This window comes from Pseudopipra pipra, chromosome 1, assembly GCF_036250125.1.
Source record: "Pseudopipra pipra isolate bDixPip1 chromosome 1, bDixPip1.hap1, whole genome shotgun sequence".
Classification (NCBI taxonomy): Eukaryota; Metazoa; Chordata; class Aves; order Passeriformes; family Pipridae; genus Pseudopipra; species Pseudopipra pipra.
The window spans coordinates 51,475,478-51,489,500 of NC_087549.1; the positions used below are offsets into that span (position 1 = coordinate 51,475,478).

The window sequence follows — 14,023 nt, forward strand, 5'->3', positions numbered from 1 at the left end:
CAAAGCCCCAGTGTGAGGACGACTGTCAAGCGGCAGTGTTTCATACGTGACGTGGAGATCAATGCCAAAAGTCACACGCTGCAAATAATGAAAGATAACTGCCATTTTAATGTGATTTATTTCCATCATTCACTCTCTAACCCTGCCAATTCCTGACGTTATTCTCACTTGCAGAAGTAGGAGCTGCCCCGTGTCTTGAGCTGGGGGCGGGGGTGGGCGATCTCCAGAAGTCCCTTCCCGGAGCGCTCCGGAGAGGCCAAGGGTCGCTGTTACCGAGAGCTAAGCAAGGCGCTCAAGTTTTATGAGCAGCATCCGAATGCAAAGCATTTAATTTACAAGACACTGCCTCTCCTTTCCAGCCCGGAGATCCCATTTACATCTTAATTTTCTCTCGGCATTAGCCGAGCGCTGTGCGGGCAGGGCTCTTACGCTTGCGGTTCCCGCGGAAGGCTGAGTGGTGGCCTCCAACTAGTTCTTCAGACAGAGTCCAGACCGCCTGTACAAACAAACCGAAGCGGTGATGGAAAGCCAGCGCTCTCCCCCCCTCCTGCGTTTCCCGTTCCCTGTCCGGGTGCCCGGAGCAGCGCCAGAGCGGCGGGGCGGGGGCGAGGTCGCTGCCCCGGGGCCGCGCTGCTCGTCCCTTCGGGGCCCCGTCCCGGCGGGTCAAGTACCCACGGCGGTCACAACTCCAGCGTCGGCGGCTCCGGCCGGGGCCGGCCCGCGGCAAAGTTACCGAGACGCCTGGCTGAAATTTTTTCTTTTTTTTTTTTTTTTTTTTTTTTGTTGTTCCCCTTTCTCTTCCCTCTCCTCCCTCCGCTGTCCACGAACTTTCGACACGGCACCCTGCCCGGCACGGCGCCACCTCTGCACGGAGAGCCGCGCTCGGGGCAGCGGGGCGGGAAGGAGACCCAAGCGCTTCCCCCCTCGGGAGCCGGCCGCCCCCGAGCTGCTGTCGGCGGCGGGTTCCGGCCGCCTCGCCCTCTAGCGGGAGAGAGCGGCGGCGCCGGCGGCTGGGCGTGACTTTCCGCGCTCCCTTCAGCCCGCCCGCCCGCCGCGGGGGACCGCGAGTCAGTCAGGGAGCCGAGCTGAACCGGGACTAGCGGCGGCGCCGGCCGAGGAGGCTCCGGGATTAAGGGTGCCCCCCCGGGCACCGGGGGAGGCGAGCGGCGCCCACCGGGGCAGCGGCGTGGCCGGAGGAAGGCAGACGGGCGGGCGGCCCGCGACCACTTCGCACCCTCTTCCCCTGCCCTTAAGAGCGGACGGAGGGCAAGGAAGGGAAAGCAGCCCGCGAGGCACCAAGTGCGGGAGTCCGGCTGCCCCCTCCTCGCCTGCCCCACGGACTGGAGGGGGGCGAGAGGGGCGCCTCCTACTTTGGCAAACACTTTGGCACTTTGCTGGACCCGGAGCAGGAAGGGGTGGAAATATGGGGAAAGTTGGAACTTGCCTGGTTACTTTGGCCGGAGTTTTGCTGGCAGCGGGAGCGCAGACGTTCACAGGTAAGGAGTCGCCTTACCCCCAGGCAGCCCTCCCGCGGGCCAGGCGGCGAAGGGGCAGGGGGGAATCGCTGCCACTTCGCAGTCGGTGGGGGTCTGGTTTGGTTTTTTGTTTTCTTCTGCCTTTTTTTTTTTTTTTTTTAACTCCCCGTCCCCCTGACGGGGTTGACACTTCGAAACCATTGCGTCCCTGGGGTGGAAAAAGTGTCCGGAGACGGCGGCGGTGCCGGGATGCCGTTCGGCTTGCGCCCCTGCGCCTCGATGGAAGGGCGACAGGCTGGCGGAGCTCGGGCAGCTCCAGGGCAGAGCTGGAGGGATGGGCGGGATTCGGGCTCTCCGGCGTTTCTCCGCCGCCGACTTCCCGAAAGTTTCCCGCTGCCCCGGCGCAGGGGGCGGAGGGGCGAGGTGAGCCGCCGCCGGGCCCCGGTGCTCCGTCCGCAGCCCTGGCTGGCGACGGGGGCAGGAGGGCTGGCGGTGCTCCCGGAGGGGCCGGCGGTGCCTGCCCTGCCTGCCCGCCGGTGTCTCCGCGCTGGCCCCCGGCGCTCCCCGCCCTCGGCGCTGCCCGGGGGTGCGGCCGTGAAACGCCGGCAGAGCCCGAGGTAGAGCCCTGGCCCCGCGCTTTCTGCAGCCCCCCCAGATCGTCACCTGAGAGGGCAGGGCAGAAGCTGCCCTCGCCTAAGCGGTACCGGGATGCACTACCCTGGGAAGAGCACGGCGAAGTGCCCCATCAGCAGCGTTCCTCTTGTTCCCCGAAGCCCCGGACCTGCAGATGGTTATGTTGGTCTCGAGCGCCTTGCCTACACCCCTGTCCTATTTATATGTTGGAGAAACGCGTAATTTTAGACAAAAATTTGGATTGTGAAATAGTTCTGTGCGCTTCACTGCAAAGAGTAACTTCAGATTTTTTTGGTTTGTTTTGTTCCTAACATGAAGTTAGTGCAACTGAAAAGCACTTTAAATTGAAGACATCTGGTCTTCAGCTCATGTGAAGTGTGCTTTGATCTGGTGGGAAGTAATATTTCTGACTCCTTGTTGCTCAGGCTGCAGAGTAGTTTATATTTTGTACATTACATGTTGTTTCTATGCAGCACTGTAGCTAAACCAAGTTTTATGGCTAGGAATTGGTTGCCTGTTTTAAAACTTTAAAAAAAAATTAAAAATTCTGAGTTTTATTTGGTTCCAAGGACCTTTTGTGTACATAGCTGCATTTCCCCTAGTTTTTTGCCAAGATTTTTATTGCAGACGAGACAGAAGATCTCTGAGCAGAAAAATGTTTTGTTCCGAGGTGATATATAACAATGATGAAATATTTTCCAAACACTTCTGTTAGGATGAAGCTGTGCTCTGCAGTGAATTATGGAACTGGACTCAGTTATATTAGCCCTATAACTCATTAATGTTGGGAGTCTAGTGTCTAGACTTCAATGGGAGCTCTCGCTTTATTAAGATAAATCCGTAACTCATTGCTGACTTGAGTGAACTGTCTTTCTTCTTGTTTAAAGTTAAGCTGGGGCAGCTCTTCTGTTTCTGGATATTTAAATGGCTTGTGCATGGGATGTGCTGGTACTATACTAGAGTCAGCACTGAAGTGCTGTTCATGTTGCTGAAGAACAATCCCACGTTAGTGTTTGATTTGTGTTCATTTCCTTGACACACACAGTGGAGAGAACTGTGCTGGAAACCACAGACAATTCACAGATGACTCGTGCATATAGGTTTTTCAAAGGTGCAATTCCAGACATTCTGAAGTACTGTATAACAGAGGCTGCAATTCACACGAGGTTGCAAAGGGTGGCATGGGATGCAGAATCTGCCCTGTTTTCTCCCCATGTATGCATACGTGCATGTATGTTAAATATTGAATGTGAAGATTATTGTGAAGATGCACATAGAGAATTCTTTTTTAAAATATTTATTCTTGGCACTCAGAACAAAATTGATGAAATTTCCATTTTTATACTTCACCATATGAAGCGTGTGCCTGGGTGTCATTTTGGCTTGGGGGGAAAAAACGCTGTTCCTTTTGTTAAAATTTTGATGCAGCAGTGTCATAGAAATTAAATGACAGAAAAACCCAACCTTGAGTTGGGTAGTTATCTTTCGTAATAGCTGTCCCCTATTGCAGACGGGAGTTATATGACTACCCTATAAAAAAAGTTTAAAAGCAAACAAAGAAAAAAGAAACAAAACCAACTCCACGCATGTTCTAAGCAAAGAATAGCAGTGTGTGAGTTAGGTAATCTTTGGCATTTATAATTCCATTTTTATTTTTACCCTTTTCTGAACTGACAGATTTGTTTTACAAAGATTAGTTCTAACATTACGTTCAGCTATTGTTTTATTTGAGTTTCTTATTTAGAAAATAATCTTACTGAAAGATCAGATCTTGGCTTTTTAAGGCCTGGGAGATTTCAAGTAATCTTTTGAAAGCAGCTTAACAGTAAATAACAATGAGATTTTCTCTGAGTCCTTAAATAAAGATTTTAAAATTCTGGATTCATCAGTTCAAGAAGCAAATGATCTCATGAATTTGAATTCAAGAGATGTTACTGAAAACATTGTCTTAAATGGACAATGATGCTTATCCTAAGTTTTTAAAAGTAGTTGGGCTCTTTCTGCAAGATTTGTTTTGCGTTTGGTTTTTTTTACTATTTTTTAATTTCTTTCTGAGAAACTGTAGCACACCTCATTTATCTGGTTTTTGTTTATAATTTTAGCGTAAATGTTATTAAGTGGTTCTGTGTGAAGATTGGATGCTAATATTACAGAAGGCTCTGAAATGTGGTATTCTGTCATAGAAGATGCCACCTGACTCCACTGTGTTCCTTCTTCCACCTACTTGGTAGATTATTCAGGCTAGGGGAAGCACTTCACTCCTGGAAGGGATTTAGGTCAAACATAAAAATGTGGGAAGTTAGAAGGGACATTGTAAACTTAAATATTTGGCCTTGCATAAAATGAAGGGTCTGAATGGGATGAGTTCTGTCGAATACCAAAATGGGGAGCTGAAACTGAAGGCGAGGAAATGTGTCATAGAACTCAGACACTGTGTTTATGAAGTCATCATGTTCAGATATAGATGTAAATTTGCACAGAGCCTGAATTGTGAAATTGGTGCTTCTTGCTTACAACCAAAATCTGACTCAGGGAGGACTATTATTAGTCTGTTATATTCTCTTTTGCCATGAAAAGCATTAAGGTTGTATATTATCTTTTTACAATAATGGTTTAAAAAGTTTTAGTTTTTCTTTCAGAAGGCATGAGTCCTATTGCAATGAGAGGGATGGATGGACTGACTGAAAGTGCTTTTGTAATGAACTTTGCGCCAGGACTAGTGGCAATTATGAAGAAAGGAGCAAGAGTGCTGCACAAAACTTGAAAGTTACTTTTCTTAGTATCTAGTAAAGATTTTACATAGAGAATAGTAGTCCTCAAGCTGTTTCATGGATTAAAATTAAAAATACGAAAACTTGCATTCTGAATAGAAGTTGTGCCTTAGATTCATCTGTTTCATTTTTGGGTGTATGCACTCTAAAAAGAAGGATCACATTTTCCAGAAAAGAGATGTAAGGAGAAGTTTGACATGCTGAAGTTGAAACTTACTGTGATCACGTTGATGTTTGGTGACTGCAGAGAAGGAAAATGAAAAGAAAGAATATAGGTTAAGTCTTCATAGGTCCTATTGTAGCTGAAATGAAGCTCCTGCCAATGTCTAGGAAATAAGAAGTTTTTGGTATAATTAACTGTGTTTAAAGAGATTTCTCTGTTTGAAAGCCTTTAATAGCTATTCTGATCACTTCAGCAGCAAAGATCTCCAAGTGTTGTTATATCTCATTTTAACGAATTCTGCTTTTGTTTGCATCGTTTATTTCACCTGCTTTTCTTTCTTTCCACCCATCCATCAAGTCTGTACGCCTGCACTTCCTAAGGGAAGTAACATATGGTAGTGAAAATGCAGGTTTATTAGTGGCTGACGCAGTTGTCAGCTCATCCAGAAAACTATTCCAGCTAAAGTTATAGCATGGACTTGGCCTCGCTAAACAGTGAGAGCTATGGGAGAAGATTTTCAAACTAAACTTCCTGCTGTTAGAGATTTTTGCTGCTCCTATTACAGCTGTTAGGTGAATAGGTGAATGACTTGATTTCTGTTTTACATCTAAGACTATTCATATTCAAAATAGTCCAGCAAATTAATGGCAGCATTTTGAAGAGTCAGCTTCTAAATGTGGTGGGTTTTAACTTTTTACAGTTAAATGAAATGAAGTTTCTCTTCCCCTGTAAATTGGCATGTACTTTAGAATGCTTCAGGTAAAAATGAGTCTGGGCTTTGGAAGTGGCACAGTTTGTTGAAAAAGAAACTGTGTGGTGGGTATGTGGGTTGGTTTTCTAAATTTATTTTATTTAACTGTTCTGAATGTTAGTTATGAACAGCTAAATAAATAATAATGAAGTTAGTAATGAAACCTCATCAGAAATTAAAAATAAATCCTACAAAATATTGCAAGAATGTAATAACACAGGGGGAAAAAATACCGTGGTGTTTATTTGGTCTCACAGTTTAGCAGTCGTGAGAATTAATAAGGAAAACAAATCACAGTATCCTGAAACAATATAACAGCATATAGTGTATGAAAAAATAATACATTTAGTGCTCACAGAAGTTGTTAGATTGACAGCTAGAGAGAACAAATCTTCAGGCAAATAACAAAATATGTTTGGATTTGGTCAGCAAGTTCCTGAACTCCATCTCACTAATGTCATTTGAGTCTGACCTGAAGATGTGTGGAGGTGGTTTGTTTCTCCTGTGCACTCACTCGTGCACTGCAGTGGTCAGTGAATATGTCAATCAGCCTCGTTGCTGGTGGCCAGGGAAGTTTTACATGTTACTGCTGAGACCATCTGTTCAATTTACATAGTTGGATTCAGCTGGTGGAAGATAATAGGTGTAGATTTGGTGGAACAAAGTCCAGTGATGTTGTGGGGTCAGGACCTGTGAACCGAACCTGTATTTTACCTGTTGCAACTTTATGTTAAAGGAAGTGCTGTTTTGAGGGGGGTATCTCTTGTTTTTCCAACTTGTTGGTATCACTGTCAAACACTTAATTTGAGGTAGCTAAATCACTAAGTTTTGAAGATGTTCCCCCAGGAAATGACATGTAATTATGAACCTTTCAGCTCACATTTATGACTCTTGTGTAAAGAAGTAGTAGTTCTGAAAATTTTCACAACAGGAACAAACTGTTTGTAAATGTGTGAATGCAGCTGAATTCTGCTCATTTTTTTTGGGGAATAAATGAGTCTCATCTTTATTTAATTTGATTTTGCTGATAACGTCCAGTTCTGTATTTCTGATGTATAATGCTATAAATGTGTTAAAGAGGATTTCAAGAAAGCAAAACAAATTTTGAGCATATGGTTATATATTTAGGAAAAAAAAATTAAAATCTAGCAGTAAATTTTCCTGTGTCACTCTGTTCACCCAACTGTGTTCAGAGACTTCTGCAGTGTTTTTCAGTTTTGCCTGCTGTGACCTGCTGCTGATCACTAGGTGTAGCTGCATCTCTAAATCCACTTTTATAAGCATAGAAAGAGGAAGGACTATAAACTGGGCTTTGTAAGAATGTAGGTGTATTTGGAGCTGGGGAGGTGTGAAAATAGATGATGGATTTTTGTGACCTAGAGAATTTTAATCCATTGGTGGCTTGTTTGCATCAGTTTGATTATAATACAAATGAACTTTTAATTACTGGTAAAAAGGCTGATTTCAGTATTCATCAGAAAGACGAATGAATGCTCTAATATGGCAAAAGTACATAATAAAATGCAGAAAACTACAAAGATATTGTCAGTACTTCCCTAGTGTTTTAAATGCAAGGGTTATTGCTGCAGAGATCTGATAAGCTTTTTTTTAACGATCAATCAAGATGGTTAAGATACAACCTTAAATGTTGTGTGAGCCTTCTCACAACCTATTAAGAACCTTTCTGTTCCATTCAAAATAGTTATCTTCAGCTCTGATGTTGCTGTCAGTGGAATTCTCTTCTACTTTTGGCATAAGGTGTGTTGTTTTTTAAGCCACATGGCTTCCATTAATGTTATGAGGAGGTACAGAGGGTAGGGTCCCACATATGCTTTAAGAATGTAGGAAAGACGTGTTTGTGCCCAGATTTCTGAGAGTAAAAATTAAGGTGTATTTATGCCTTTAACACATACTCATGCTCAATAGCCACAGGGAATAGGAAAGAAGCTCTCAGCCAGAAGGGTTTGACTCAACAGTGACCCTTTCCCGCATAAAATGAAATGGTAGGAGGGGAAAAAAAAGTAATGACCACGGTTGTTCAGACAAAACCGTGGCAGTATTAACAGGAAGGAGTTTTGAAAAAAGGTTAGATTTAGGTGTTGGGGGGGGGAAAGATGGGAAGGAAGGTATAACATTTGCTGGAAGAATGGAAGAGATGAACCTTACTGGAAGACATGTTGGAAAAAAAAACCCAAAAAAGTGAAGTCAAAAATGAAGCTAAATTACATTTGGAAACCAAAAATGCATTTATAATTGTTCACATTTTCTTATTTTTTATCTTAAACACATTTGTTTTTAATAATATATTCAAGGCTCGAATATGCCTTCTGACAACTTTACATAGCAATAGTTGATTATCTTTACACATATGATTAAATGTAATGATGTTAATGACTAATTTTTTCCTGTGGAATGGTGTAAACCCAAGATTTTGCTTATGAATGTGTTTGTTTTTCCCCTCCCCACCCCCCCCACATGTAATGTGCCCTGATTTAGAGAGCAGTAAGTTTTGGTTACAGTAGGGTTTTCTGTGGGGTAGATTAGCTTTTTTATACCTCCCCCCCTTTTTCTTTTTAATCTTCTTCAATTTTAAGCTATTATAAATATCTCTTAAAACATTTTTTTGTTAATCACTAGAAGTGTGTTTTTGCTCTGGAATAACTAACAGCTAATTACCTCTTTCATCACTTTAGCTCTTCATCTTCTAGGAGAATGAAATAGAGCATCACATGCCTGTATTAGAGCAGGATTTTTATTTGACACCCTCCTCCTGGTATTTGTTTGCGGTTGGTTGTTTATTGTTTTGTTATTTGAGTTTTTTTTTTAATGTTTAAGGCACAGTTATTTTGAGGAAGTTTTCAGGAAGATGGTGCTTTATTATCTTGAATCCTATCACATCTTTTATCCTTAACTTGAAAATCAAGTATTGTTTAAACTCTCTATTTGTAAGTAATATAGTGGATAGAATATTTTTGTCAGTGGCCCTTTAATTATGTAGAGCATAAAGGTAGGCTGATTAGGTGAAAGAACTGTTTAGTTGTGCTGATAAGATGCTAACATAAGATTGAGGAGGATACTACAGGACTTTCTGTGCACTTCCAGGTGGATGGATAGTGGACCAGTAACATAATGCTTAAGGTTTTCTTAATGGGGTTGTTATAGGTAAAAGAATAGGGTGGCTATTCACATTTGTTCTTCCGGTGAATATACACTACACTGAGTAAATAATTTCCATCCGTGATACCTGCTCCTGTGTACTTGTGTATATGCCTGTAATATATGCAGTTTGTATGTCTGTGTCTTAAAGTTGATGAATTAATTACCCATTAGCAGACTCTGGCATTTTTCCTGGTGTACTTGCAGCATAGGTAGTTGCAGGAGAGGTACATTTTTTTTTCCTTCTTTTCCCACTATGGTCAAACAATTCCTTATTTTGAGAGCTGATGCTTCATAATTCTGCCATGGCTGATACAGTAATTTGTGACCAAGAAGTGGTCATCTACATCCACTTTTTAAAGTTTTGGTTACCAAGTTTACATAGTTTCTGAGTGTAGAGTTTCTCTAGTTTCTGAGAAAAGGGATCCCCAGTTTTGAAAAAAAAAAATGTTACCAGCTTGTATCTCAAGCAAAGGCTGAGGTTTCCTAAAGGGAAATGATTTTCTCTCAGTGGAACTTTCTGAGCCTGGAGATTTTTCTGGTTCCACACTGGGATGACATAGCCTAACGTGAATCACGCCCCTGGAGCACAGCATGAAGACAAAGATGTATATTTTAACTCCTGTTGTAATAGTTGCTTAGTGATCAGAACTCCCACAGAGGTGTGGGAGACCCAGATTTAAATCTGTGCTCTGGAATTTGACTGTGACATGGGTGAGGATCTTCGTGGCCAAACTTTCCTTTCTGTTCATTCTATGGGGTTTTTGTTTAGTTTGAACTGGTAGGAATTTCTTCTGATCCCGCCCCCCCTATAGCTGATAAATCTACTAAATTTCCATTTAGAAAAAAAAATTAAAAAAAGGAGGCTGACAGTTCAGAACCCCCTGAAATAGTTAGAGAAAAATCTACAGCTGTCATTTGTCACCACCTGTAACTTCAGTTTTCCCTTGAAACTCAACGAAGTACTTAAATACTGTCACATGTTTAGGAGATGGAGATAGTTGTGGACATTTCCAGGAACCATAGCTCTCAGTGGGGTAGTTCTTATGTTAATGACTGAAAATTGCTATAGCCTTTTTTCCTTTAATGTTACCTTTTCTGAATTCTGCAGAGTAGATGATTATTTTACAAAGCACGGCATTTAACACTTTATTATAAGCACTTTACATAACACATCACTTAAGCTGTTTTTCTTTTTGACTTCTGCGGAGACATCTTGATACTGAAGTAATTTCTCAGTTATGTAAGATAAATTGTTGTCCTGGTAATAATTCTAAGGCACTGTGCCTCTGATGCCCTTTTTACCGTGTCTGAGAGATGTCGTCGTCTTGATTCAGTGCTAGCTCAGGAGAACAAGCAACTTTCTAAATAGGAAAGAAATCTTTTGGGGTTAGGTCTGTGAGTGTCACAGACCTTTGGTTGAGAAACCAACAAAACCAAAACACAATTAAAGTTAATATTTATTTAAAACCTTAGAGGTTGAAAATGCCAGGTGGAAGCCTGTATGTTGCCCAACACTACTACCTCCTGTTTATAGTGACAACAAAAGCACGTGGATTGAAGATCGCATATAAAGTTCATGAGGTGTGTTTTATTTATTTTTACTTCAGGAGTTGTTGTTAGAATTGCCTACATAAATCTAGGCTAGTAAGGGATTTATGTGAATTAGCCTAGAATTTTCGTTTGAGGGTTTGGAAAACGTTGGGGTTTGTTAGGAGTGTTTGAGACAAGCACATGCCGTTTAGAGCAAATATGTATTGAAATTGCATAGGGCTCGGGAGCCTGAGACTAGTTGAAATGCACTTGACAAATAAAAACCTGACTTCTGGAGCAGCCGTGCACCAACAGCAGATGTGGATTGGGGTTTTTAAATGAGTCTTGCAGAAGCTTCAGAGCTGGATGTACAATTGCTCTTCAGAAAGTTTGCTAAAATCTGTTACTTCTTTGCATCCTGAATATCGGGCAGTTAAATGTTACCCTTTTTAAAAACTTTACATGGCCACAAAAAGGTGTATACATAAAAAGCCTTAAAATGTTTGTTTGAATTGTAGCCCAGTATCTAGAATAAGATTATCCATGCAGGGAAATGACATGGAAATAACCACCTAAGAATAATATTGCTCAGCTACTTCTATTTTCAGTTGTAGATAAACATGCTGTGGTGCTTGTGGATTGATTGACTGGCAGATCATTGCTGAATGTGGAATTCAGCCTTATCCTCCTGTACCCTCCCTCTGTCATATAGTGGACTTGGAGTGTTGAAGAGCAAATAGTAATTCTGGCTAGTAGGAGTGAAGCATATGTTCAGACTGAGAAGTTCAGATAAAGACCGTCTGGGCTTTATCTAGCTGAATGGCCAAGGTCACTTCAAGGGGAATGCAGGAATGTAAATAATGCATGCATGGTCTGCTGCATTTGAAATTTTTTCTCTGATTTTTACAGAGAAACAGGTACAGCCTTTGGAAGTCTAAATTTTTATTTCGGAAGATCTCTGTAATGACTTGGTGACAGATGGAAATGGAAAACAGAAGCAATGGAGTCATTCTGGCTTCAGTCAGAAACTACTTTGGAGGTTCTTGTTACATGTGATAGATGCAGTTTAGACTGCAACATGGAAATTCGTGTTTTTAAAGATATAGCTTGCCTGTCACTTCCGTTGCATTCACTGCAAAAAATGGAGTCAGTTTCTTATGTGTAGCCCAAACTCAAAGACATTGCAATGAAAACTAACTGTGTTTTTGAAGATTCCGATTTCAAAATGAACATAAACTCGTGGTTTCATGAATTGGTTCACAGTAAATCTCCTCGAGTCAAGGAGTATCTCACAGGCTTGTTTGCTTCAAATCAGTGCACTGCACGTACTGGGTGGATCACAGTTTCACAAGCACAGTTTGGGAACCATTCACTCTCTGTGAGTGAGAAATCTCACTTTTCCGAAACTCACTCTGTCAAAGTCTTCACAAACTGCAGTGTCACGCTAGATTTGCAGCAGTGAAAAATTAATTCCTGCTTGTACGCCAGACTTAGATGATGTGTATTTCTGGACCTTTGGGAGCGGAACTGCAAAAAAATTGGATCTGTATGCTTCAAACCGGCATTGAGCGAATACGTGACATTCAGCAGCAGCCACATTTCCGTTGTTTCAGTGCTTTGACTCTGCCCAGTGGTCTAGCAATAGAAGAAAGAATTAGCCAATTATAGTAATTTGCTAGAGCTGTGTACTGTGGAATTTTGTGCAGAGAAGAGGGAGGGTTCTTACCTGCTCACAATTCTAAAATTGCACTTTAGTAACATCTATTCCAGAGCAAATATCATACATATTTCACAAAGCTGATAACCACCAGGCCACCTGCAAAAATATATTGCTTACCTGCCACCTCTTGTGCTATCTCCACCTTCTTTTCTCTGTTGATTTCGGCTCCTCATCACTATGTTCCACAAATAGAATCATAGAATGGTGTGGGTTGGAAGAGGCCTTAAAGATCATCTTGTTCCAACCCCCCTGCCATGGACAGGGAGCCTTCCACTAGAACAGGTTGCTCAGAGCCCCATCCGACTTGGCCTTCCACCTACTCTTTCAGTTTGAATCCATTCCCCCTTGTCCTGTCACTGCAGTTCCTTATGAAGAGTCCCTCTCTGGCATCCTTGTAGGCCCCATTCAGGTACTGAAAAGCTCTTGTGAGGTCTCCATGCAACCTTCTCTTCTCCTCTCCTCAAATCATTTGTGTCTTCCTCTGCCAACTCCATCCTTTGGGTAGCTCAGACTGAGCTGAGGAGAGAGCTGAGCCTGCAGGATGGTAGCTCTGATGTGGATATTCTGTGGATATAGGCCACTTGGCTGTACAGTTTGGAGACCTACTTGCATGTTTTGAGAAAGCCCCAGACCCTCTGGGGGGCTGTGGTAAAAGCTTGGGGATACATTTCCTGACTGCCTAAGTCATGGCAAGTTAGGGGGTTTTGCCTCTTTTTTTTTTTTTTTTTTAAATTGAGACAAATAAGACCAAAGTGGTCCCATGCATGGGCTAACACACATGCCAGCAAAGCATGTGCTTATGAGGAAGTACTGGGAACGAGTGAAGTTAAAGTCTTGCTTTGCACTGAATGGATTCACACTGAACACTTGATAGGAACAGCAGGCAGTGCAGGTGGGGAATGAGATACAGCAGCCAGATCTAGATTTCAGACCAGATGGACATTGTTCATAATATTATTTGGGTGTGAATGGTTTTTACTAGAGTGTGAAGTAAACTGATGAAGATTTTGTTTGTTTGTTTTTCAGGCTAAAAAGAACTAGCAATGCTGGCCCTAATTATACAAACACAAGCTCAAACCGCAAGATGTATACAGTCCGTTTTGGGCATACTGTGAAAGTAATTACAAAAAGCTCCTGTTGACATAATAATTGCAAGTAAATCAGGTGGTAACACAAGTCAGCATGAACACACCAATATTGGCATTTTGTAGAAATGTAGTTACACATATAGTTTTCTGTAAGTTACAGCACTTTTCAGACACAGCAATTGAAATTTTAGCTCCTTGTAATAAGTAGAGTGGGGCTTTTGCCTTTTTAGCCTACCTCTGAAAATTCATCTGGAATATTTTTTCTGTGTGAAAATGTGCCATTATGTAGTAGGCAAGAGATATCAGTTATTTTCTAAATTTTTTGGGCCCTTTTGTGGGAGAAGATGATGAAGTATCTTTTATTACATGTGTTCATTCTTAATAGATACAGAATAAATGTTGTATGCAAAGATTTGGATAACAGTTGCTTCTTTATTCAAATATTGCAGTTAAATGTTGTAATATAATATCCATAACTTGGGTTAACCTGTGTTTTGTCCATGCTGACATTTTAATTTTGGCCCTTGTTTTTATGTGCACATCTAATTCATATGCAGTCTATTCTGTACTATCAGTACATATTTTTACCAGCTAAAATTATGCTTTAAGATGAGCTCAGTACAAATTATTATCATGGTTCCCATTGATGAAAATTCAGTATATGAGAGGGTGCTGGCCATGCTCATATCATTCTGTACAGTGCAATATATGTTCACATTAGTAGAAGCTGAAG

The 14,023-nt window shown here is 42.0% G+C and overlaps 1 protein-coding gene across 11 annotated transcripts in view; it reads left to right on the plus strand.

Moving 5' to 3' along the window:
- Window positions 1–1,022: 1,022 nt before the first annotated feature.
- The window catches only part of PTPRM (protein tyrosine phosphatase receptor type M), a 457,368-nt gene continuing 444,367 nt past the window's right edge, over window positions 1,023–14,023 (plus strand). For 6 of the 11 annotated variants that reach the window (XM_064656558.1, XM_064656577.1, XM_064656583.1 and 3 more), the window contains exon 1: window positions 1,024–1,496. In XM_064656558.1, the coding sequence (XP_064512628.1) occupies window positions 1,424–1,496 (73 nt within the window). In that variant the 5' untranslated portion in view covers window positions 1,024–1,423. Of the gene's footprint in view, window positions 1,497–14,023 lie in introns of all 11 variants that reach the window. The other 5 variants (XM_064656540.1, XM_064656549.1, XM_064656569.1 and 2 more) reach the window with 1 other exon arrangement.